This window comes from Phyllobates terribilis, unplaced genomic scaffold, assembly GCF_046119375.1.
Source record: "Phyllobates terribilis strain yellow unplaced genomic scaffold, ASM4611937v1 Scaffold_7__3_contigs__length_470593459, whole genome shotgun sequence".
NCBI lineage: Eukaryota > Metazoa > Chordata > Amphibia > Anura > Dendrobatidae > Phyllobates > Phyllobates terribilis.
In genome coordinates, this window is record NW_027362767.1 from 412106624 (window position 1) to 412130498 (window position 23875).

A 23875-nucleotide genomic window follows, 5' to 3' on the forward strand; every position below is an offset into this window, starting at 1 on the left:
GTTTTTGTCTTATTAAACTTTGTACTGTCTTATTTATCCATAATGGTTTCTTTCTATTCCTGGACATTTTATTACCAGAGAGTATACGTTTTCTACAGGATTCTAGTAGTATTTCATTAAACATGCCCCATTTATGTTCGGTATCTCCAGTTACCATGACATGGTCCCAGTCTACACGATTAAGCACTTCCCTTAATCTGTTGAAATCAGCTTTCCTGAAGTCCTAGGTTTTGCATTTCCCCTTTGAAATGGTTTATTGAATATTACATTGAAACTTACCATATTATGGTCACTGCATCCCAAATGCTCCCTGGCCTGTAGATCTGAAATTGTATCTGGTCTATTTGACTGAACCAAATTCAGCAGATTACCTCCCCTGGTTGGTTCATCTACCAACTTAGAAAAGTAATTGTCTTGAACTGAGGATAAAAACTTGCAGCTTTTAGCACAACCAGAAGATTCTATTATTATTTGCTGCCTTTTTAATTTGTTGCAGCATTTCATCCTCCACCTGTTCAGCTATATTAGGAGGCTTGTAGCAAACTCCAATTAGCAGTTGTCCATTCCCATGCTATTTACCCATACTGACTCTGACATTGGGGGGAGCTTCGACATTGTAATCATTGAACACAGGTCTTAAGTTGGATTTAACAAAAAACACACCCCTCCACCTTTTTTTGTTCTTCCTGCCCTTTCTGAATGTATTAAAGCAGCCCAATCCCCATCCAGTCTGGATGGTCAGATTATACTCTTCAAATAAACAAAGTATGCAGCAAAACTATATAGAAAACTTATCTTTTATTATATATATTAAAATAGCTACTGCGCCAAATACAACCCAACAAATATAATAAAGTTTTCAAAGTGCCAGTGCTCATAAAAAATATCATGATCTCACCCAAAGAGATTCCAAATGACTCCAAACTGGGTCCTCAGAACAGAGACAGGTGATCCGACCACAGGGTACAAAAAAATGTTCCTAATTACCCTGTCGTGCCCTGTTTATCTCCTGATCTGACAAGAGCAGTGCCCAAGTGTTACCTATAGAAGTAAAGAATAACCCCAACAAAAAAGCCCTCCCAACGCATTTCTGCCTCAATGGCGAGGCCTTATCAGGGGAGTGTATTGCGGATATCAGGACTCAAGGGCCAATATAGATATGGGGTGCAAAGAACAGTATTAGGTACAAAAAAGAGAAACACAATGCAGATACACTTCAGAGCGACCGTACAGAGTGCTGCTAGGTCAGAAAATGGGATGAGAAGGGGGCATATTCCTAGGGATATAAATAGTTTTCTTTTCATCCGTAGCCCGTCGGCGTTCCACATGTAGCACAGGAACTTCTTGTCCCACCCCGTAATGTCATCAGGTCTCTAAGGACACAATAGCCTCATGAATCAAATGCCCATTGATGGCGCCGGAGTACTTCCTCTCCCTCCTCCGGCTCGTCATGCGTCTCCACGGAGATGTCACAGCAACAGCCTAGGAACTTAACAGAGCGATTCCGCTCCGGTCTCCAACACTCCTATGTCTACATGTAGACATGACGCCTAGGCATACTGAATGTATCTCTGCAGGGATATAGTTAACCCCACCAGTGACTAAGCTAGGATCCAAAATACAGGGGGCCATGGGTGCACAGATATTATTAGATGCACTGTTGATATTCATCTGTTAATATATTACTTAATATGCTAATTGACATGCTATTGCTATGTCAATTTGTGTCTTACCAAAAAAGTAAAGTATCCAGTGTAGCAGGAAGATACCATCAGAACACAAAGGTTCTCATGACTTCTTACAGGGCCCATAAATCATATCAATAAAGATAAATTTTTATAATACTTCTAAACATCTAAGATTTCACCCTAGATACACATACAGTGGGTACAAAAAGTATTCACACCTCTTTAAATTTTTCAATCTTTGTTTCATTGCAGCCATTTAGTAAATTCTAAAATGTTCATTGTTTTCTCATTAAAGTACTCTCTGCACCCCATCTTTACTGAAAAAAAACTGAAATGTAGAATTTTTTGCAAGTTTATTAAAAAAGAAAAACTGAAATATCACATGGTCATAAGTATTCAGACCCTTTGCTCAGTATTGAGTAGAAGCACCCTTTTGAGCTAGTACAGCCATGAGTCTTCTTGTGAATAATGCAACAAGTTTTTCACACCTCGATTTGGGGCTCTTCTGCCATTCTTCCTTGCAGATCCTCTCCAGTTCCATCTGGTTGGATGGTGAACGTTGGTGGACAGCCATTTTCAGGTCTCTCCAGATATGTTCAATTAAGTTTATGTCAGGGCTCTGGCTGGGCCTGTCAAGAATAGTCACAGAGTTGTTCTGAAGCCACTTCTTTGTTATTTTAGCTGTGTGCTTAGGATCATTGTCTTGTTGGACGGTGAACCTTTGGCCAAGTCTGAGGTCCAGAGCACTCTGGAAGAGGTTTTCATCCAGGATATCTCTGTACTTGGCCGAATTCATGTTTCCTTCAATTGCATCCAGTCGTCCTGTCCCTGCAGCTGAAATACACCCCCATAGCATGATGCTGCCACCACCATGTTTCACTGTTGGGATTGTACTGGGCAGGTGATGAGCAGTGTCTAGTTTTCTCCTCACATACCCCTTAGAATTATCGCCAAAAAGTTCTATCTTCGTCTCATCAGTCGAGAGAATCTTATTTCTCATAGTATGGGAGTCCCTCGTGTGTTTTTGAGCAAACTCTATGCGGGCTTTCATATGTCTTGCACTGAGGAGAGGCTTGCTACACAACCTTGACACTTATAGCATCCATTCAGTCTATTGAGGAGCCAAGTTTCTCCCATTGTTATACCAGGGAAATGGCTACATACTACACATTCCCAAATAGATCGTTTTTTGCGATATGTTATGCCTGGTACCATGCCCACCATGCCACCAATATCCTTATCCATCCTGAGGATATCCGAATGCTTGGTCAGAATCTTTCTCACATCCGGTGCCCCGTTATCAAAAGTGGCTATTAAACGCATGACGTTGTCCTCATTTCTATTTCGACCTGTTATGAGAAGCTCCTCCCTGTTAGAACTCAGAGAATCTTGGAAAGTTTCTCTGAGCAGAGGATCTGGGTACCCCCTGTGCAGGAACCATTTCCTTAAGTCTTTAGATTGTTGGATAAAGTCCTTTTTATCTGTTCAATTGCATCTTAGATGCAAATATTGTCCTTTAGGGATACCCTTCTTTAGGGGAACAGGGTGATGGCTATCCCGATTTAAGAATGAATTAGTGGCAGTTGGTGTACGAAAAATTGTGATTTGAAATACCCCATCCTCTGTTTTGGATATCAAGAGATCAAGAAAAGAAAGTTGGTGTTCATGGATTTCAAAGATAAATTTGTTGTCATTAAGGAAATCCCACAAACCTGTGGAACTCCTCCACAGGGCCCTTCCACAGTAGGAACACATCATATATGCATCTGACCCAAAGGTGGATAAATTCAGACGTGGCACAGTTTTCCTCTGTAAAAACGATGGTCTCTTCGCACCAGCCCAGGAGCAAGTTGGCATGGCTTGGCCACACAGGCTGCTCATAGCTGTGCCGCTAAGCTGGTGGTAAATGACTCCATGAAAAAGGAAAATATTGTTGTTAAGGAAAAAACTGAGGAGGCTAAGTAAAAACTGATTGCGGGGCTTAGATTGGCACCCCTTGGTGTTCAAGAAAAACTTAGTTGCTTCGATGCCCTTTTCATGCGGTATTGAGGAATACAATGTCTCAACATCGATACTAGGAAGAAGGATGTCTATGTCTGCCATGATGCCCTCAAGCCTATTCAGGAAATCTGTAGTGTCCCTTATATAAGATGGAAAAGTTAAGACAAATGGTCTTAGAATTTGGTCAAGGTAAGACCCAGCTCCGTGACCCAACCCACCGATGCCTGACACTATGGGCCTACCTCCAATAGGTGAAAGGCCCTTATGCACCTTATGTAGGGAGTAGAAAGAAGGCATCACTAGGTATTTAGGGAGCATGAAAGTGCATTCATCCTCTCTTATTAGATGTTCATCCAATGTTTTATTTAGGAGGATTCTAAGTTTTTCATGCATTGCTCTTATCGGGTTTCCTGATAGTGGGGCATAAGTGGATTGGTCCCTTAGAATAGAGAGGCACATCTCCATGTAACCCTTGCTGTCCAAAACAATTATATTCCCACCTTTGTCAGATGGTTTCATTGTTATGGAGGTGTCCTTTTCCAGCTTACATAGGCCCGCCATTTCATCTTTAGATAATTATGATAACCCCCGCTCGTTCTCAATTCTGTAATCTCTATCGTCACCACACTTACAAACGTGTCAATGGCTGATACATCGCCTATGGTGGGAGGCATCTTATTACTTGTAGCTTTAGGAGTAGTGAAGGGTCCCTGTCCTGTTGAGGTTGGGGGGGGCGGGGTGTTTCCATTTCTGCAAGAAACCTAATGTCAGATTATAACTCTACTGGGATGTTGAGATCAGAACTAATTTTTTTATCCTATTGAGCAAAGTGCTTCCGACACCTCAATTTTCTAGCAAAGAGATTAAAATTTTTATGCACTCAAAAGCACAAAATTTCCTTGTGGGGACAAAAGAGAGTCCCTTACTCAACACTGATAGCTCAATTTATAATTTGTGCCTCTAAATCTGATCTCTGGGTTGTGTGTTCCGATTATGCAGGGTATAGTTTCTGAATGTAGTTTATGTGTGGGTTTCTTCTGGGTTCTCCGGGTTTCCTCCAACACTCAAAAGAACTACTGAGAGGGAATCTAGATTGTGAGCCCCAATGGGGACAGTAATGATAATGTCTGTAAAAGCGCTATAGAATTAATAGCGCTATATATGTGAGTGAAATAAATAAGTATTACACACATCTTTTAAGGGCAATTGGACTACCTTCGATTTGTGGCAAATGTATTAGTCACAAATTATGTGTTTGGGAAAAGTTTACAAGTTCAAATTTATATTTTAGCTGTTAAAAAAAAATTCAGAACTTTGTTAAAAAACATTTACTGAGACCCATACTTATTTTATTTCTCCATCTATGGATCTGTGTGAGGGATTGCTTTTTTGTATGTTAAGCTGTAGTTTTTATTGGTTCCATTTTGGGGTACATTGGACATTTGGTTTTCTCTTCCTAGCTTTTTATACTTTTTGCAGGTGGTCTGGCAATCAAAAATTACTAATTCTATGGTTTGGATTTTTTTCTTTTATTGTTTAAGGTATGGGTTATATAATTCTATATCGAAACAGATGATCTTTTATGGATGTGACGAGACTGAAATATTTACCTTTTTTAAATTTTGAAAATTCTTTATTTTTATAATGGGAAAGTGAGAGTGATTGATTCAAACTTCAAGTTACACAACTGGTTTTGTTATGAAATATTTGGCATAATTGGGGACAATAATAACATAGGTGCTGAACAGCAATACCAAGTGCAAACTTTGTACATATGTGGCGCCATTTCTAGAAGAGCGCAACTTTTCTAAATAATGGTCACCCCCAATTAATATTTACATGGATGAAAATTTTTCTGAAAATGTTATCATAGCTTTCAGAAATGACGCTACTATGTAGTAAAATCCAGTAAACTATATATCAATATATTACAACAAGTTGTAGTCTTTGGGCTGTTTTAACGGTACATGACTTTTACACGATTTGCAGAATGGTCACATTAACACGTTAACCACATTTTCCATTGAGGGGGTGTGTGATGTGTAAGTCGTATAAAGCAGACAAAAAGAACCGCTGCATAAATCTTTCTTTTTTTCAACGCTCTGATCACAAAATGGAGCTTTCAATGAAACTCTCTATATTTTCTCTTCTGGGTCTTCTTCTACAAATCGGTAAGAAAATATACATAATTTAGTTATTCTTATTTATAAAGTACTAACGGAGGATTTCCTTTAAAACATAGATTAAAAGAAAAATAAGGGCTAATATGATATTTGGGAAGGAAAACCCACAAATGTATTTTGTAGTAGAAACATTTACTGCTTCTTCAGAAACAAAAAAAAAGCAAAAATTATAAAAAAAACTTTCTCTTTAATATGTTACCATAGGCATAAAAATAAATTAAATCAATTTCTAACTTCTACTTAATGTATATTTTTATTATCTATATACCGGTTCATAAATGATATTAAATTCCACATTTTATTTTTCATCAGCTTTTTTGACTCTCTTCTTTGTGCACTGCTTCCATTAATTTGCTACAGACGTCAAAACAGCCATGATACGGAAGATCGGAAAATGTCCTGAAATACAGTTTTTTGTAATTTCCAAAATAACAAAAACATTAATTTCATATAATAGTATACTGTAATTTTCATTATATAAAATAAGAACATTTTATATAATGAAAAATTCAGTACATAATACTCTATGTGAGATGAGACAAAATAGAAAAACATTAACGTACTTTGTTCTAAAGCAATTTATGAACAGGAAATGATAATAAAAGCAAGAGATAAAGAATAAGAATCAAGAAAACTTTCAGAAGTTAAAATAAAAACTAAAAGCAAAGGTTTATGATTTATACATTTAATTTGTATGAATATGAATTATTTTTAAGAAGAGAACATACAAAGTGAAATCCAAATATTTTCTTTGTCTTATGCTCCTCACCCGTACAAAAATGTACTAGTATTGTATATCAAATGTTATTTATTACATTCCATAATTTCTGAATGTTTTACATATGTTTTAATTTTTTAAATAATGTTTTAAGGTAACTTTATTTATATAACAATAACTATTTTTTTAATCTCATTATGATTGTTACTTTTAATGATACAATAATGGCATATTTATATTTCAGTATAACATGGCCATTCATGCTGATATCATAATATAATACTATAACATACAGTAGTGTGTTAAAAGTTTTAGGAGTCTTTCGAAAAAAAATATGCTGCAAAGTAAAAAGCTTTCAAAAATAGTAGTTTATTATTACCAATTAACAAAATACAAAGTGAATGAACAAAAGAGACACTTACATCAAACAAACATTTGATGTGACCACCATCTTATGCTGAAGTCGGTTTAAACCTTCCTGTCCAGGCTAAATTTTTCTTTTCTGATCAGTGCTACTTCATGTAGTATTAACTATGTAATGCTTTAAACATATCTCTATAATGTTTTTTTCATTACACATTTTATTTCATATTAGTGGTAAATTTAGGTTGATGTGATTTGTGTTTATTTATTAAAAACTTAGAAATTTGATGAAAATTTAGCAAAATTTGCAATTTCCGAACATTAAATTGTAATGCCCTTAAAACAGATAGTCATTAGTGTTGAGCCACCCCCGTAGTGTTCGGGTTCGGTTCGTCGAACACCGGTATGTTCGCCGAACTGTTCGTCGAACTGTTCGTCGAACACCGTTAAAACCAATGTCAGGCAAACAAAAACACATAGAAACACATAGAAAACACCTTCAAAGGTGTCCAAAACCTGAACAAACTGCTCAGAAGACACAACTAACACATGGAAAAGTGACAACTAAATATAGTCATGCGAAAAGAAAGAGGTGGAGGAGTAAAAGGAGGGGGAGACACAGATATAGGCATGTCATGCCCTTCTAAAACCAAAAAAGTGAGAAGCCGACAGGGCCAGTCCGTTCCTGCCCGTGCGACCTCCGTGTCGCCGGGTTTGTGCCAGAGCTGCGGTGGATCCTGATGGCCAGCCCCCCTCTCCCAATACTGGTGCCTGTCCGCTGGTGGGTTGAGCCCCCCCCGCGGTGGAGGCAGCTCTAAGCTCTGTAATTTAAATTGTCTCTCTAATTTGAATGAGTACACTTTAAATCCTTTTACAAGGATCTATTGGAGGGCAAGTCTGATGCCAGCAGCCGCGGTAATTCCAGCTCCAATAGCGTCCACTAAAGCTGCTGCAGTTAAAAAGCTTTTATAAGGATCGAGCTTGGCGGTCCACCGCAAGGCGTCCTACCGCCAGTCCCAGCCCCTGTGCCTTGGGATGCCTCCCCCGATGCTCTTCACTGAGTATCCTGGGGGCCCGAAGCATTTCCTTTGAAAAAATTAAGTGTCCAGACTACAGGTCATGTAGCTTGCTTAACAGCTTGGATAATCCGCTGACTAGCAGACACTGCTACTAGGCCAAAAGTATTGCCTGGGCTAGATGCAGTTAAAAATTTGTAATTAGATCTACATGCGGTGGCTACTCTGCTGACTAGCAGACACTGAAGCTTTGCAGCAGACCTCTGATTCCCAGGCTATAGTATGAGTAAACAGCTCTTCAGACTCAACCATCTGTGTTACCCCAAGCCATAGTGTATGTAGTTTCTTACGGTTAGAAGGGGGGTAGAGACCCGACCCACCTGGAATTGACGATGCCAACGTCATGTAAAACACAGCAAGGGGACTCCAAAAAGAGTCTCCATTTTTTCCAAAAATGTGTGGCACAGACACCACTTAAGTGGCATCAATTGCCCCAGAGTTGCTTAAAACGGTTGGTGAGGTGATTTTACCAAATCCTCAAGCTTTTACTCTCCCCAGGATGACACAGGGGTAGAAAAGTCCTTGTGGATCCATGATTTGTTCATCTTTATGAACGTGAGTCTGTCTACATTCTCAGTGGACAACCGCGGGTGCTTATCTGTCAGCATACCAGCAGCAGCCCTGAACACACGTTCAGAGAGAACGCTGGCTGCGGGGCACGACAAGATCTCCAAGGCGTGAGTGGCGAGCTCAGGCCATTTTTCCAGATTGGAAGCCCAAAATGAGCAAGGGTCCAGTGACACAGTCATGGCTTCCATGTTCACTTGGAGATACTCCTGTACCATTGTCTCTAGGTGTTGACTTTGTGTCAGACTTCTTATCTCCAGTGGCCTTGCAAAGGATGAGCTAAAAAAGTGGTGAAATGATTGCACAAAATTTCTGTTACCAGCAGATACTGTGGTTCGGTTACGGTTTGACTGCTGAATACTCGACAGTCCCATGGTTGGCAAGTTAGAACTGTGAGATTCACTACGTGCACCGCTGGTGTTTTGTGGAAAAGCACATATAAGATTCTGCAACAGTCTCTGCTGATACTCCTGCATGCATGAATCCCTTTCTATGGCAGGAATTATTTCTGCAAATTTACTTTTGTACCGGGGATCTAAGAGTGTGGCAACCCAGTATTCGGGATTATTTTGAATTCTGACAATCCGAGGGTCATGTTGCAGGTAGTGCAGCAAGAAGGCACTCATGTGGCTTGCGCATCCAGGAGCACCAAGTCCTGTTGTGTTGGTGGCGAGGTAAGAATCATGCTTCCTCTGCCCTCTCCACCCTACCTCACACAACAGAAATGTGATCAAGGTCTCCCTCATCTGATGAGTCTTCCATGCCCATCGCCAGTTCGTCCTCCACTTCTTCCTCGGCTCCTGTACCCTCCTCACCAGTTTGGCTGCTACCATGCGCCCTGGTTAATCCCTCTCCCTCACCCTCCCATGCCTCCCGCCTTGGTGCTGCCGACCGTCTGGACCTTGCAGATGTTAGCCCTTCCGCATACAACTCCTCCTCCTCTACTTCCTCCACCTCCTCTTGTCCCACCACCTGACTCCGAATTCTGTTTAACGTGTGCTCCAGCATGTAAATCACAGGAATAGTCATGCTGATAATGGCATCGTCAGCTCTAAACATCTTCGTCGCCATTTCAAAACTGTGCAGAAGGGCACATAGGTCCCTGATCTGAGACCACTCCTCCAGCCTGATTTGCCCCACCTCTGGATCCCGTTGGCCCAGGCTATACGTCACAACGTATTGCACCAGGGCTTGTCGGTGCTGCCACAGTCGCTGCAACATGTGCAGAGTTGAATTCCACCGTGTCGGCACATCGCATTTCAGCCGGTGAAGTGGCAGGCTCAACAACTTCTCTAGAGATGTAAGTCGCTGAGCTGCGGGATGCGAATGGCAGAAGTGAGCACACAGTGACCGTGCCCTCTGCAGAAGGCCATTAAGTCTGGGATAGTGGGCTAAAAATTGCTGAACAACCAGGTTCAACACGTGAGCCATACAAGGCACGTGTGTGACATTGGCCCGGCGAAGGGCCGCACCCAGGTTTGCAGCATTGTCGCACACGGCCTTCCCTGGTTTCAGGTCCAGTGGAGACAACCATTCATGAAACTGGTTCTCCAGAGCTGACCACAACTCCTCAGCTGTGTGACTCACATTTCCCAGACATTTCAAAGTAAAAACCGCCTGATGACGTTGAGCCCTGCTGCCAGCATAGTAAGGAGGTGTGCAGGATTCCTTCTGCGCAGTTAGAAAGCGGGTGGCATTACCAGTCAGGCTTTGGGTGCAGGTGGAGGACCGAGAGGAGGTTGAGGAGGCAGAAGCAGTGGAGGAACTTCGAGATAAAGAGGATTGACGCACAACTCGTGGGGACGGCAAGACTTGGACAGCAGCCCCTTGTCCTGCTGTCACCATAGTTACCCAGTGCCCAGTCAGCGACATGTAACGACCCTGTCCATGCCTACTTGTCCAAGTGTCTGTGGTGAAATGCACCCTGTCACACACAGAGTTTCTCACAGAAGCGGTGATGTTGTGTGCGACATGCTGGTGGAGCGCAGGCACACCTTTCTTTGAGAAGTAGTGCCGACTGGGCATCTGGTACTGGGGCACTGCGACGGACATAAGGTCTCGAAAATCCTCTGTGTCCACCAGGCGGAAAGGCAGCATTTCTGTAGCCAAGAGCTTGCAGATGGTGAAATTCAACCTCTTAGCTTTCTCATGGCTAGGAGGAAATGGTCCACATCTGAGGGACCGAGGGCTGGCTGTTGTGCTTAGACGGGGTTGGGTAGGGTGTTCCCGGGAAACTGCTGGTCTGTGAGGAAGATGCAGGCGGACATGTTAGGTTGCCTTGATCCAAAGGTGGTGCTCTCGATGTCGGAGAGCACTCAACACCAGCTGGTGTTTCCACTTCCAAATGAAATGATGACCTGTCAATCACACTGGCTGTTGTGGGTAAAGAGGTGGCAGGTCTGCATCCAAAAACATGTGTGACTGCTGTCCCCCCAGTCACAGAGGATAAAGAGGCCGCGGATGAACAAGATGGGACAGACGGTGGTTGGCCCGGCCCGCTAGGCCGCATTGTAGCACAGTGAGCTTCCCACTGCAACTTATGCTTCATATCCATGTGAAGGTTCATGCATGAAGTACTCAAACTATGGATTTTTTGGCCTCTACTTAGCTTTTGGTGACAAATGTTACAGATAACACGAGTTGGGTCATCCTTATCGATCTGAAAAAATGCCCAGGCTATGCAAGGCTTAAAGCCCATGTGACCTGAAGAGCCACCACGACTTGTGGTCAGAGGCACAGTTCTGTTTGAGGATGCAGTTGTTGATGTGCTTCCAGTACTACGTCTCTGTCCAGGAAGGCGCAACCTAACCTCGTCGTCACTAGCATCCTCCTCCACCTCCTCTGCTGACCTCATCGACTGGCTGACTGTGGGTTGACAGTAAGTGGGATCTCCAACCTCGTCATCATCACCCTGTGTGTTCTCACACCCGTCATCCTCAGAGCCAACCTCTTCCTGCCCTGACCGAAAACTTAAGTTGTCGCTCCAATCAGGTATTTGAGTCTCATCATCGTCTTCCTCATTGTCTCCACCAACAGGAGTTGCAGTTTGGGAACGAAGATCTACATTATGCTCAGAACCTTCTTCATCTGGTCCTGGATCCGACTCATAAAGATTCTGGGCATCAGTGCAGATCATTTCCTCGTCTGGATTCACAGAAGCTCTGGAGCAGACCTCTGATTCCCAGGCTATAGTATGAGTATACAGCTATGCAGACTCAACCATCTGTGCTACCCCATTCTCAGATGGGCAGCTGGAGACTTGGGAGCTGTGAGGAAGCAAGTGCGATTGGGGTGACACCTCTGAGGACTGGAGTATTTGTGATGTTGAAGTTGAGGTGGAGGAGAGCCCACTTGAAGGAACACTTGATATCCGTTGAAGCACCTTCTGTTTTTGTGCCTCATCCGGAATTTGTAGCGATGGACATGGCCGTATGAAAGGGATCGGATCACATTGTCCACGAAAAGAAGTAGACATCTTAGTTTGGCTGGAAGATGGTCTTTCTTCTGCAGATGTTACTGTTGCTTTAACACCTACCCCACAGACACAAATTTTTTTTCCCTTCCCAACACGCCTATTTCCCTTTCCACCAGCAGCAAGCCTTTTGCCACTCATTTTGGTGGTTAACTAATTGACAACTCTGTAGTTGTTTGCATAAAAAACGATGGATGGAAACCGAGCAGAGCTGAGTGGCCAAACTGTGGTACTAGCCCAAAAGGATTGGCTGGGTTAGATGCAGTAAAACAATTTTACTACATACACAGGTGGTGGAGCTTGGTATAGATGGCCTAATAGAATAAGTACCACACACTGCTACTGTGCCCAAAATTATTTTCTGGGCTAGATGCAGCTAAAAATTATTATTAATTTCAAAGCTGGTGGAGCTTGGTATAGATGGCCTAATACTCTGAGTACCACACACTGCTACTATGCCCAAAATTATTTTCCGGGCTAGATGCAGCTAAAAATTATTATTAATTTCAAAGCTGGTGGAGCTTGGTATAGATGGCCTAATATAATGAGTACCACACACTGCTACTATGTCCAAAATTATTTTCCAGGCTAGATGCAGCTAAAAATTATTATTAATTTCAAAGCTGGTGGAGCTTAGTATAGATGGCCTAATAGAATGAGTACCACACACTGCTACAGGCCCAAAATTATTTTCCGGGCTAGATGCAGCTAAAAATTATTATTAATTTCAAAGCTGGTGGAGCTTGGTATAGATGGCCTAATACAATGAGTACCACACACTGGTACTAAGCCCAAAAGGTTTTACTTGGCTAGGTGTAGTAAAAAATTTGTATTACATACACAGGTGGTGTAGCTTGCAACACAGATAGGCTACTCCACTGACTAACACACACTGCAAGAGGCCCAAAATCATTTGCTTAGCTAGATTTAGCCAAATGCTGTGGAAAACACTTGCACAGCACTAAAACAGACCTGCCTGGCAAAAAGTGATAGGAACTGACATAACCTAGCCCTCAAAAGGACAGCAATTATAATTAGTCCCTACTCCCAACCTATCTGTCTATTTAATAGCAAATTCGCTTGCAATTCACACAGTTAGAAAGTATAGCGCCCACAGCAGCAACAGTGCCGTCTAACACTCAGCTGCAGCAGTGAGAAAATGGTGGCGACGTGCAAAATGGCTGGGTCTTATAGGGCAAGGACATGTGACATACACAGCCCTTGCTTTTGTGAAAAAAAGCAGTTCGCTCCGTTTGTGCGCTGCTGATAGGCTGACAGATTGCACCTCCCCACTGTAAATGCGGAAAAGAAAAAAAAAAATGGAGATCTTCATTATTTATGCAGAGATCCATCCCCTGCCCCTCCCCCCACCCCGCTGTACACTTAAACTGCGTATTAACATTAATTTTCAGCATTACTGTGAAAAAATCCAGTTATGATTTTGGTGCACGAACAGTTATTGAACATAACCTCGAACAGCCGAATTTTTTTCAAATCGTTCGTGTTCGCCGAACGGCTCGAACACCGCCCAAAACAGCTCGAATTTGAGATTGGTGAACAGTTTGAGTCGAACACCGCTCATCTCTAATAGTCATACCACTAAAAATAATTAATACATAACACTTTCAGCATATCTACTTTACATCAGCATCATTTCTGAAAGATTTTTCTTTTTTGTCGAAATAATAGGGTTTAAATTTTGTCAGCATTTTTTCATTTTTCCAGCAAAATTTACAAAACATATTTTCTTAAGGAACACTTTACATCTGAAGTGACTTTTAGGGGTCTATATGTCAGGAAACGCCCAAAATGACCCCATTTTAAAAACTGCACCTTTCAAGGTATTCAAAACCTCATTTAGGAACCCTTCAGGTGCTTCACAGAAATTAAAACAAAGTGAAAACAAAAATGAAAAATTAGTTATTTTCCACAAAATTGTTGCTTTAGCCTTAAATGGTTTCATTTTTCACAAGGGTAACAGGAGAAAATGGACCATACAAGTTGTTGTGCAATTTCTCCTGAGCACGACGATCCCCCATGTATGGTCAGAAACTACTGTTTGGGAACACAGCTGGTACCAGCTGGGTTCGGAAGGAAAGGAGCAGTATTTGAATTTTGCAGCGCAATTTTGGCTTGAACAGATTGCAAATGCCATGTTGCATTTGAAGAGCCCCTGACATGCCAAAACAGCAGAAAGGACTGGGGGCTGCATTATACTCTATAAGGCTGCATTGTACTGTATTGGGATGCTACATTATATTATATGGGGCTGCATTATACTCTATATGGCTGCATTATACTGTATGGGGGTGCTACATTATATTATATGGGGCTGCATTATACTATATATGGTTGCATTATACTCTCTTGGCTGCATTATACTGTATGGGGGTGCAAGATTATATTATATGGGGCTGCATTATAGTCTATAGGGTCTGTATTATATTATATGGGGGCTGCATTATATTCTATGGGGGCTACATTATACTATATTTACTCTGTGGAGCGGCATTATACTCTATCAAGGACTATAGGCTGTGTATTATACTGAATGTACTATATGGGGCTGCATTATACTGTATCGAAGACTATGGGGTGCATTATACTGTATGGAGGACTATGGGGAGGGTATTATACTATATTGAGGATTAAAGGGTGCAATATACTATGAGGAATGCATTATGCAATATGGAGGACTGTGGGATGCATTATACTATATTGAAGACTATGATGAGTCCATTATACAATATGGAGGACTGTGGGATGCATTATACTATATTGAGGACTATGGGAGTGTACTATACTACATGGAGGACTATGGGGAGTGTATTATACTATATTGAGGACTATAGGGTGTGCATTATACAATATGGAGGACTATGGGGTGTGTATTAAACTATACGGAGGACTATGGGGCATGTATTATACTATATGGAGGACTATGGGGAGTGTATTATACTATATTGAGGACTATAGGGTGAGCATTATACAATATGGAGGACTATGGGGTGTGTATTTGTTACGCACATGCCCGGACTGACTGGCGTGAGCATGGTTAGTGATCCCACTGGACCATGAACCGAGGAGTGCCTGGAGGGGCGTGACTAAGTATCAACTCAGTCCGACCAAGGTCACATGGCGGTTCAGTCGACTCAGTGAACCAGGGAGGAACCGAGCAGAGGGACCAGATGCTACTCCAGGTCAGACCCCAGTCACAGCTGTTGACCCACACCGGGGAATGCAGAAACAGACAAGTTAGGCTAGCATACTGACAGGTGGGTATTGGCAGGCACGGCTGGTATGCAGACAGGTGGATACTGGCAGGCACAGCTGGTATGCAAACAGGTGGGTACTGGCAGGTAGGAACGCAGGCAGGATAGGGACCAGTGCAGACTGGGATACAAGAACAGAGCCGCAGGTGCGGCAGACAAGCAGAGCAGAGCAAAACCCGCAGTTGCAGTAAACGAGCAGAGCAGATCAAAACCCGCAGGTGCGGTAGACAATCAGAGCAGAGCAAAACCCGCAGGTGCAGTAAACAAGCAGGGTAGAGCAAAGCCCGCAGGTGCGGTAGACAAGCGGAGCAGAGAAAAACCCGCAGATGCGGTAGACAAGCAGAGCAGAGCAAAACCCGCAAGTACGGTAGACAAGCAGAGCAGAGCAAAACCACAGGTGCGGTAGACAAGCAGAGCAGAGCAAAACCCGCCAGTGCGGTAGACAAGCAGAGCAGAGCAAAATCCGCAGGTGCAGTAGACAAGCAGAGCCAAGCAAAATCTGCAGGTGCGGTAGACAAGCAGAGCAGATACACACAAGGTACTTGCAATGAAGAAGCCAGTGAACACTAAACTCACAAACAGAAGTACAGAGACAACGAATTGGAGTTAGGTGCAGGTTCAGACACTGCAGGAAAAGGGAAGATACGAACATAGAGACAAACAAGTAACGGGCTAGGACACTGTTCAGACAGGAACTGAACCAGAAACAAGATACAGGAACAAGCCTGGGAACTCAGCCCCCAGGGTTGCGGAAACAGACTAGAAGTCACAGATACAGGTAACGGCCCTGGGTATACAGCCCCCAGGGTGGCGGAACAGACAAGATACAGGACAGGACCTGGCAACTCAGTTGCACAGAACACACTGAAAGAAAGTGTTGCTCAGGCACCTCCTACTGGGTGGAGGGGGTTTAAGTATCCAGTGACTCACAACAATAGGCTGGGGACGCATTAGGGGTGCGCATACAGTAACTATAAGAATCAGACAGTAACCGCGCTGCCGCCCTAAGCAATCAGACAAGAGACATGCACACAGCAGATACTGGAGCCAAGTGTGCAGCCAGGACTGATAGGTAAGATGGTGGTTTTGCATGGTGGGAGGTGGTAAGCCATGCCAGCACGCCGCCAGGGAGGTTACAGTATTAAACTATACGGAGGACTATGGGGCGTGTATTATACTATATGGAGGACTATGGGGAGTGTAGTATTCTATATGGAGGACTATAGGGGTGCATTATACAATATGGAGGACTCTGAGATGTGTATTATACTATATGGAGGACTATGGGGTGTGTATAATACTATGTGGAGGACTATGGGAAGCATTATACTAAACAAGGATCTATTAGTAAACATTCTGTGCCCATCATTCTTCCTCAGCCGGTGTAAAGAAGCCTGAAAAAGAGCAGTGAACGACTTCAATATTGTCGATCATGCTCGTTTAACGGCCTGAACTCAGAGCATGTTAACACAGCCTAAATGTTTCTGTATGATGGTGCAATATATTAACATTTGGGGCCCCACTTTAAACTTTTTCCCAGGGCCCCACTTTGTCTAAAACCGATCCTGGTCACATGGGAGGGCTTGGGAGGGAAGTAGTGCTATTTAACTTTCGGAGCACTGAATTTGTGCCAAAAGAGCAGAAACCCCCCCTCAAGTGACCCCATTTTGGAAATTAAACCTCTGGGAAGTCATCTACAAGTGCAGTGATGATTTTTACTCTGTGGTTGTTTTCCAGAAACAAACAGTGGATGTGAAAATTGCAAATATACAATTGTAATGCCCAGTTCATTGTAGTGCCCAATACCTCATAGCGCTCAACACATAGTAGTTCCAGTACATCGTGCCCAGCTTGTGGTTCTGAGCTGGGCACAATGAGCACCCTGTAAATAAAGTGGGCTTTCCTCGCTACAGTATTGACAAATAGGTGGACACTAACTGTGGTTTTGGCACACTGTTTGGCTCAGAAGAGAGGGGGTATTTTGATTTGGGAACAGAGATTTCACTGGATTTCTTTTGAACTATTAAAACAGTTATGCAGAAACTTAACTTTGGCATTTTATTTATAACTTTGTTAGGAGGCTAAATTATGAAAAATTATATTATGATAAGTAGCTACATGTAGGTTCTTGCCCAGAAAGTAACATACGGAAATGGTATGCAGTATTGTTTTGGGGTGCACAGTTGCTAAACTGGAATATTTTAACAGACACTAAAAAATTACAATGTGTAATTTTTAAAGATTGAAAACTAAAAAATAATACCCCGTGGGCATTTATCAAAAAGGATGAGACAAGAAAAGCGAGGTAGGTTTACATCACAAAAGCCGACACCTGCATCAGGCTGCTGTGGCATATATGGTTGTAATATTGGACTATTACAATAAGGGAGTGTGGAAAAAAAAAAATTTTTTTTACAACACACACTTGGTGAGGTAGACAGTTATATTACATTTCAGGAATGTGCCGATCTTGTTGGGTCTTTTTTTTAATTTACAAAAATATCCAAATGAAATGCAAAAAATATAACTTTTAGTATGCTTGTCCCATAAGCCAGGTAGCACACTTTCTCTGGCACACAAGCCTTGGTTTCAGTATTTTTCTTTAGTAGCAAAATGAAGACAGTGGGGTCGTAAACTACCGTTCGCGAATTTGCTGACACTTGCAAATATCAGGAAACTTGACTTGAAGTCTATTCACAATTGATTCATCCGCTCATAGATAGTTTTCAAAGCTAATTCTTCTGCCCTCCAACCCAAATAATCACCGCCACAGGATTTTAGTAACAGATTCTAGCAACAGCTCATTTAATTTCTTCTTTACAGATTAGAGATGAGCAGATTTCACAAAATTCAAATTTGCCAAATAGCGCAGATCTTATTGGGAAACTCAATTTGCAGAAAAGTTATTCTGTATGAATTGAATGTTTCCTATTAGGTTTCTTCAGATGCCAGAGCACAATAAATGTAACTTGTAAAAAAAACCCCCCTAATATTCACCTCACTGCTCACCCGTCCCAGCACTCTACTACCTCTAGCACCTGCTGCCGGTTGTCCGTTCCTCTTCTTTCCGCCATCGTACGCCAGTGTCTTCACTCTAGAACAGGTTTTTCGGTCGCAACCAGCCTTCAAAGGTCATGGTGTGTTGTAAGGTGCACTCTATGAAGTCGCAATGTTGCAACATTAAGATACGCTGTGTTATGCACACGCCCGGGCTAAGCGGCGTGTGCGTGTGATTGGTAGTGATTCCACTGGACCGTGCCGGAGAGTGAATGCCTGGAGGGGCGTGACTAAGTATTCACCCGATCCGACCAGGGTCGCACGACGGCATACGACGCCAGTGCACCAAGGAGGAACCGAGCAGAGGGACCAGGTGCTACTCCAGGACAGACCCCGGACACGGCTGTTGACCCACACAGGGGAATACAGGAACAGGCTGGTAGGCTGGCACACAGACTGGTGGGTATAGGCAGGCACGACTGGTATGCAGGCAGGCGGGTATGCAGGCAGGGGGGTAAAGGCAAGCACAGCTAGAGTGCTGACAGGGAGGCACTAGCAGGTAGGAACACAGGCGGGATAGGACCCAGTACACACCGGGACTCAGGAACAATACAGGCAGAGGGTTACAGGCAAGCACAGCTAGAGTGCAGACAAGGCTGAGCAGGGAGGACAGGGCTCTGTTCACACGGAACAGACAGGAAGGGAAAGACAGAGCCAGATACTCATACAGTACTTGCAGAGACAACAAGCAGGAGTTAGGTACGAGTTCAGACTCTGCAGAAAAAGGAAGGGAACGGACATAGAGGCAAAACAGGTAAAGGACAGGAGAGAGTTCAGACTGGAACTGAGTGTACGGAGGAGACCGACACTGCAGAGGGATACAGGAGCGGGTCTGGGAATACGGCCCCCAGAGAGGCGGAACGAACAGGCAAGGAGCGTGTTCAGACAGGACAGACCAGACGCAGGAGCGGGTCTAGGAAATCGGCCACTAGAAGGCGGAACGAACAGGCAAGGAGCGTGTTCAGACAGGACAGACCAGACACAGGAGCGGGTCTAGGAAATCGGCCACTAGAAGGCGAGAGGAACAGGCTAGGAGCGTGTTCAGACAGGACAGACAAGAGAACACAGAAAGGACTCAGTTCAGACACGGGAGCTGATACCGCAAAGCAGGAGACATACAGGACTCAGTTCAGACACGGGAGCTGATACCGCAAAGCAGGAGACATACAGGACTCAGTTCAGACACGAGAGCTGATACCGCAAAGCAGGAGACATACAGGACTCAGTTCAGACACGGGAACTGATACAAAAAGCAGGAGACAAGAGACGGGACCTGGCACCTTCAGAGTGCAAGCACACACTGAAGGAAACACTATGCTCAGGCAGGGATAGAAGGGAGCTGCTGAGCTATATACCAGGTGACAGACAGCAATAGGCTGAGGACGCACAAGGGGTGTGACCCACAGCAGGTACAAAAGGCAGGAAGTGATCGGGCGCCGCCCTTAAGCAGCAGAAACAGACACAAACAGACAGCATGGAGGGAAGCCAGAGAGACATTCTGGACAGGAGATCAAGTGCGCCCTCTTGCACAGTGGGAGATGGACCACCATGCAAGGACGCCGCCAGGTATGTTACAGTACTTCCCCCCTTACGCCCCCTCTTCTTCAGGCCTGCCAGAATCTTCCGCAGGGAATTCGAGGGCCAGTCGTTCACTGGGTTGGAGGGGGACAGAGACTTAAGGGTAATCTCTGCTTCGAGGTACATCTTGTCAAGCTCACAGGAAGAAATAGACGGGTTATCAGGTACATAATGAGGAAAAGTCACTGTCTCTTTGTTATCTGGTGATATCCCGGAGGATTCAGGAAACAACTGGAGGTCCTCCGCCGGGTCAGAAGAGTGCAGAGGCTCAGAGAAAACAACTGCTTCAGAGTACACTAGGTCGGACTCACTGGAGGAAGCAGGCGAGGTATCGGGTACCGAGTATAGGAAAGTCTCTGTCCATTCACCACCAGGTGGCACCCCGAAGGGTTCTGGAGACAGCTGGCGGACCTCCGCCTGGTCAGAGGGGTGTAGAGACTCACGGGTAACCTCTGCTTCAGAGTACACTAGGTCGGACTCACTGGAGGAAGCAGGCGAGGTATCGGGTACCGAGTATAGGAAAGTCTCTGTCCATTCACCACCAGGTGGCACCCCGAAGGGTTCTGGAGACAGCTGGCGGTCCTCCGCCTGGTCAGAGGGGTGTAGAGACTCACGGGTAACCTCTGCTTCAGAGTACACTAGGTCGGACTCACTGGACGAAGCAAGCGAGGTATCAGATCCAGGATATAGGAAAGTCTCTGTCCATTCACCACCAGGTGGCACCCCGAAGGATTCTGAACACAACTGGAGGTCCTCCGCCTGGTCGGAGGGGTGTAGAGACTCAGGAGAAACCTCTGCTTCGGAGTACACTAAGTTGGACTCACTGGACGAAGCGAGCGAGGTATCAGGTACAGAGTATAGGAGAGTCTCTGTCCTTTCGCTACCAGGTAGCACCCCGAAGGGTTCAGGAGACAACTGGAGGTCCTCCGCCTGGTCGGAGGGGTGTAGAGACTCGGAGGTAACTACCACTTTGGGGTACCCATTGTCAGGCTCACAGGACGAAGCGGACAAAGTATTGAGTACCGGGTGTAGAGAAGTCTCTCTCCATTTGTCATCGAGTGGTATCCCGGAGGGTTCAGGAGGCAACAGGGGATCCTCCCCCAGGTAGTAGAGGTGCACAGACTCTGAGGTAACCACAGCTTTGGAGCATCCTTGGACATGCACACCGGTTAAAGAGAAAGAAGCATCTGATGCCGGGTGCAGGAAGTTCTCCTGTGTGGAGTCTGGATGGGCAGAAGTCTCTTCGGCCAGGAGAACTGGTGCACTACCCACGCACATTACCCATTGGGGTTTCTCCGGGATACAGGGAGATGAAGCTTCAGTAGGGACTTCAAGGTTGGGGTCAGGAGGTCTCAGGGAGGACAGACCCTGGCGTGACGGCTTGCCTCTAAGTCTAGCACGTCTGGACTGCCTCTTGAGGTTGAGAGAAGTATTCCGGAAAGCGTAGTCACCCTGTGAGGATTCTGGGTGGGCAGTAGTCTCATTGGGCTGGAGGACTATTGCGCTACCCACACACATTACCCGTCGGGGCTGCTCCGGGATATTGGGAAGTGAAGCTTCAGCAGGGGCTTCAGAGTTAGGGTCCTCGAAGACTATACGAAAGGCCACCAGGAAGGCCTGCAGGTCAAGGATGACAGGATCCCATGCTTCCCATAGGGGGGTGACCCATTTCAAGGCATCACCCGCTAGGTAGTCAATCATAAAGGCCACTTTAGCCCAATCGGAAGGAAAATAGAGAGGGTAGGCCTTAAAGTGTAGCATGCATTGCTCCACAAATGCACGACACTGTCTTGGATCCCCATAGTAACGTGGCGGATACGCAGGAACGAGGGCTGATAGATCCATCTGGACGGGTGCGTAATTCGCCTGGAACTCAGCTAAAGGGGGAAAAAAATTTATTTATTTATTTTAATGCATGTATTCGCTGGAAAAACTTCTCAAAGAGCGAAGGCCGTGGGGCTCAACGGGAACCATGGCCTGAGCATGCTGTTATGCACACGCCCGGGCTAAGCGGCGTGTGCATGTGATTGGTAGTGATTCCACTGGACCGTGCCGGAGAGTGAATGCCTGGAGGGGCGTGACTAAGTATTCACCCGATCCGACCAGGGTCGCACGACGGCATACGACGCCAGTGCACCAAGGAGGAACCGAGCAGAGGGACCAGGTGCTACTCCAGGACAGACCCCGGACACGGCTGTTGACCCACACAGGGGAATACAGGAACAGGCTGGTAGGCTGGCACACAGACTGGTGGGTATAGGCAGGCACGACTGGTATGCAGGCAGGCGGGTATGCAGGCAGGGGGGTAAAGGCAAGCACAGCTAGAGTGCTGACAGGGAGGCACTAGCAGGTAGGAACACAGGCGGGATAGGACCCAGTACACACCGGGACTCAGGAACAATACAGGCAGAGGGTTACAGGCAAGCACAGCTAGAGTGCAGACAAGGCTGAGCAGGGAGGACAGGGCTCTGTTCACACGGAACAGACAGGAAGGGAAAGACAGAGCCAGATACTCATACAGTACTTGCAGAGACAACAAGCAGGAGTTAGGTACGAGTTCAGACTCTGCAGAAAAAGGAAGGGAACGGACATAGAGGCAAAACAGGTAAAGGACAGGAGAGAGTTCAGACTGGAACTGAGTGTACGGAGGAGACCGACACTGCAGAGGGATACAGGAGCGGGTCTGGGAATACGGCCCCCAGAGAGGCGGAACGAACAGGCAAGGAGCGTGTTCAGACAGGACAGACCAGACGCAGGAGCGGGTCTAGGAAATCGGCCACTAGAAGGCGGAACGAACAGGCAAGGAGCGTGTTCAGACAGGACAGACCAGACACAGGAGCGGGTCTAGGAAATCGGCCACTAGAAGGCGAGAGGAACAGGCTAGGAGCGTGTTCAGACAGGACAGACAAGAGAACACAGAAAGGACTCAGTTCAGACACGGGAGCTGATACCGCAAAGCAGGAGACATTCAGGACTCAGTTCAGACACGGGAGCTGATACCGCAAAGCAGGAGACATACAGGACTCAGTTCAGACACGAGAGCTGATACCGCAAAGCAGGAGACATACAGGACTCAGTTCAGACACGGGAACTGATACAAAAAGCAGGAGACAAGAGACGGGACCTGGCACCTTCAGAGTGCAAGCACACACTGAAGGAAACACTATGCTCAGGCAGGGATAGAAGGGAGCTGCTGAGCTATATACCAGGTGACAGACAGCAATAGGCTGAGGACGCACAAGGGGTGTGACCCACAGCAGGTACAAAAGGCAGGAAGTGATCGGGCGCCGCCCTTAAGCAGCAGAAACAGACACAAACAGACAGCATGGAGGGAAGCCAGAGAGACATTCTGGACAGGAGATCAAGTGCGCCCTCTTGCACAGTGGGAGATGGACCACCATGCAAGGACGCCGCCAGGTATGTTACACGCTGTGACCTTCGAGGTCGGTCGCGGCTGCAAATCATATTCTAGAGTAAAGACATCTGCTTGGATTGTGGAAAAAATAGGCCCTGCAGACCAGTTGGCACACTCTGGGCACCTGAGTCTGTGTGTGTGCTGTGTCAGGTGAGTGGTGTATGAGTATTACTTTTTTGTTCTTTTTTAACCTATTACCAGCCCCGTTTCAGTTCAGAAAAATGTCAGCCACGTCTGATTGCCATTTTGCTGAATTCAAGGAGTGTGAGTTACAAAAAAAATCTGTTTTCTGGGGAATACGGATTTTTATAAGATTCGAGTAGAATTTAATTCCACAAAAATCACCCATTTCTATTAGAGACTGATAGTTACATTTGACCAAAACAAACATGCTTGAATATTGAAGATTATGGGCATTTATCTCAGTTGTAACTTCTTTCATCCAAGTATTTATGGCCAAATTCAAAGTAAAAATTGAAAATTTA

At 44.8% G+C, this 23875-nt stretch overlaps 1 protein-coding gene across 1 annotated transcript in view; it reads left to right on the forward strand.

Annotated features, from left to right (window-relative positions):
• Positions 1–5786: 5786 nt before the first annotated feature.
• LOC141153288 (cell adhesion molecule CEACAM2-like) overlaps positions 5787–23875 on the forward strand; it is a 32604-nt gene continuing 14515 nt past the window's right edge. Inside the window, exon 1 of the mRNA XM_073638001.1 lies at positions 5787–5860. Coding sequence (XP_073494102.1) covers positions 5803–5860 — 58 coding nt within the window. The 5' untranslated portion in view covers positions 5787–5802. The remainder of the gene's footprint in view (positions 5861–23875) is intronic.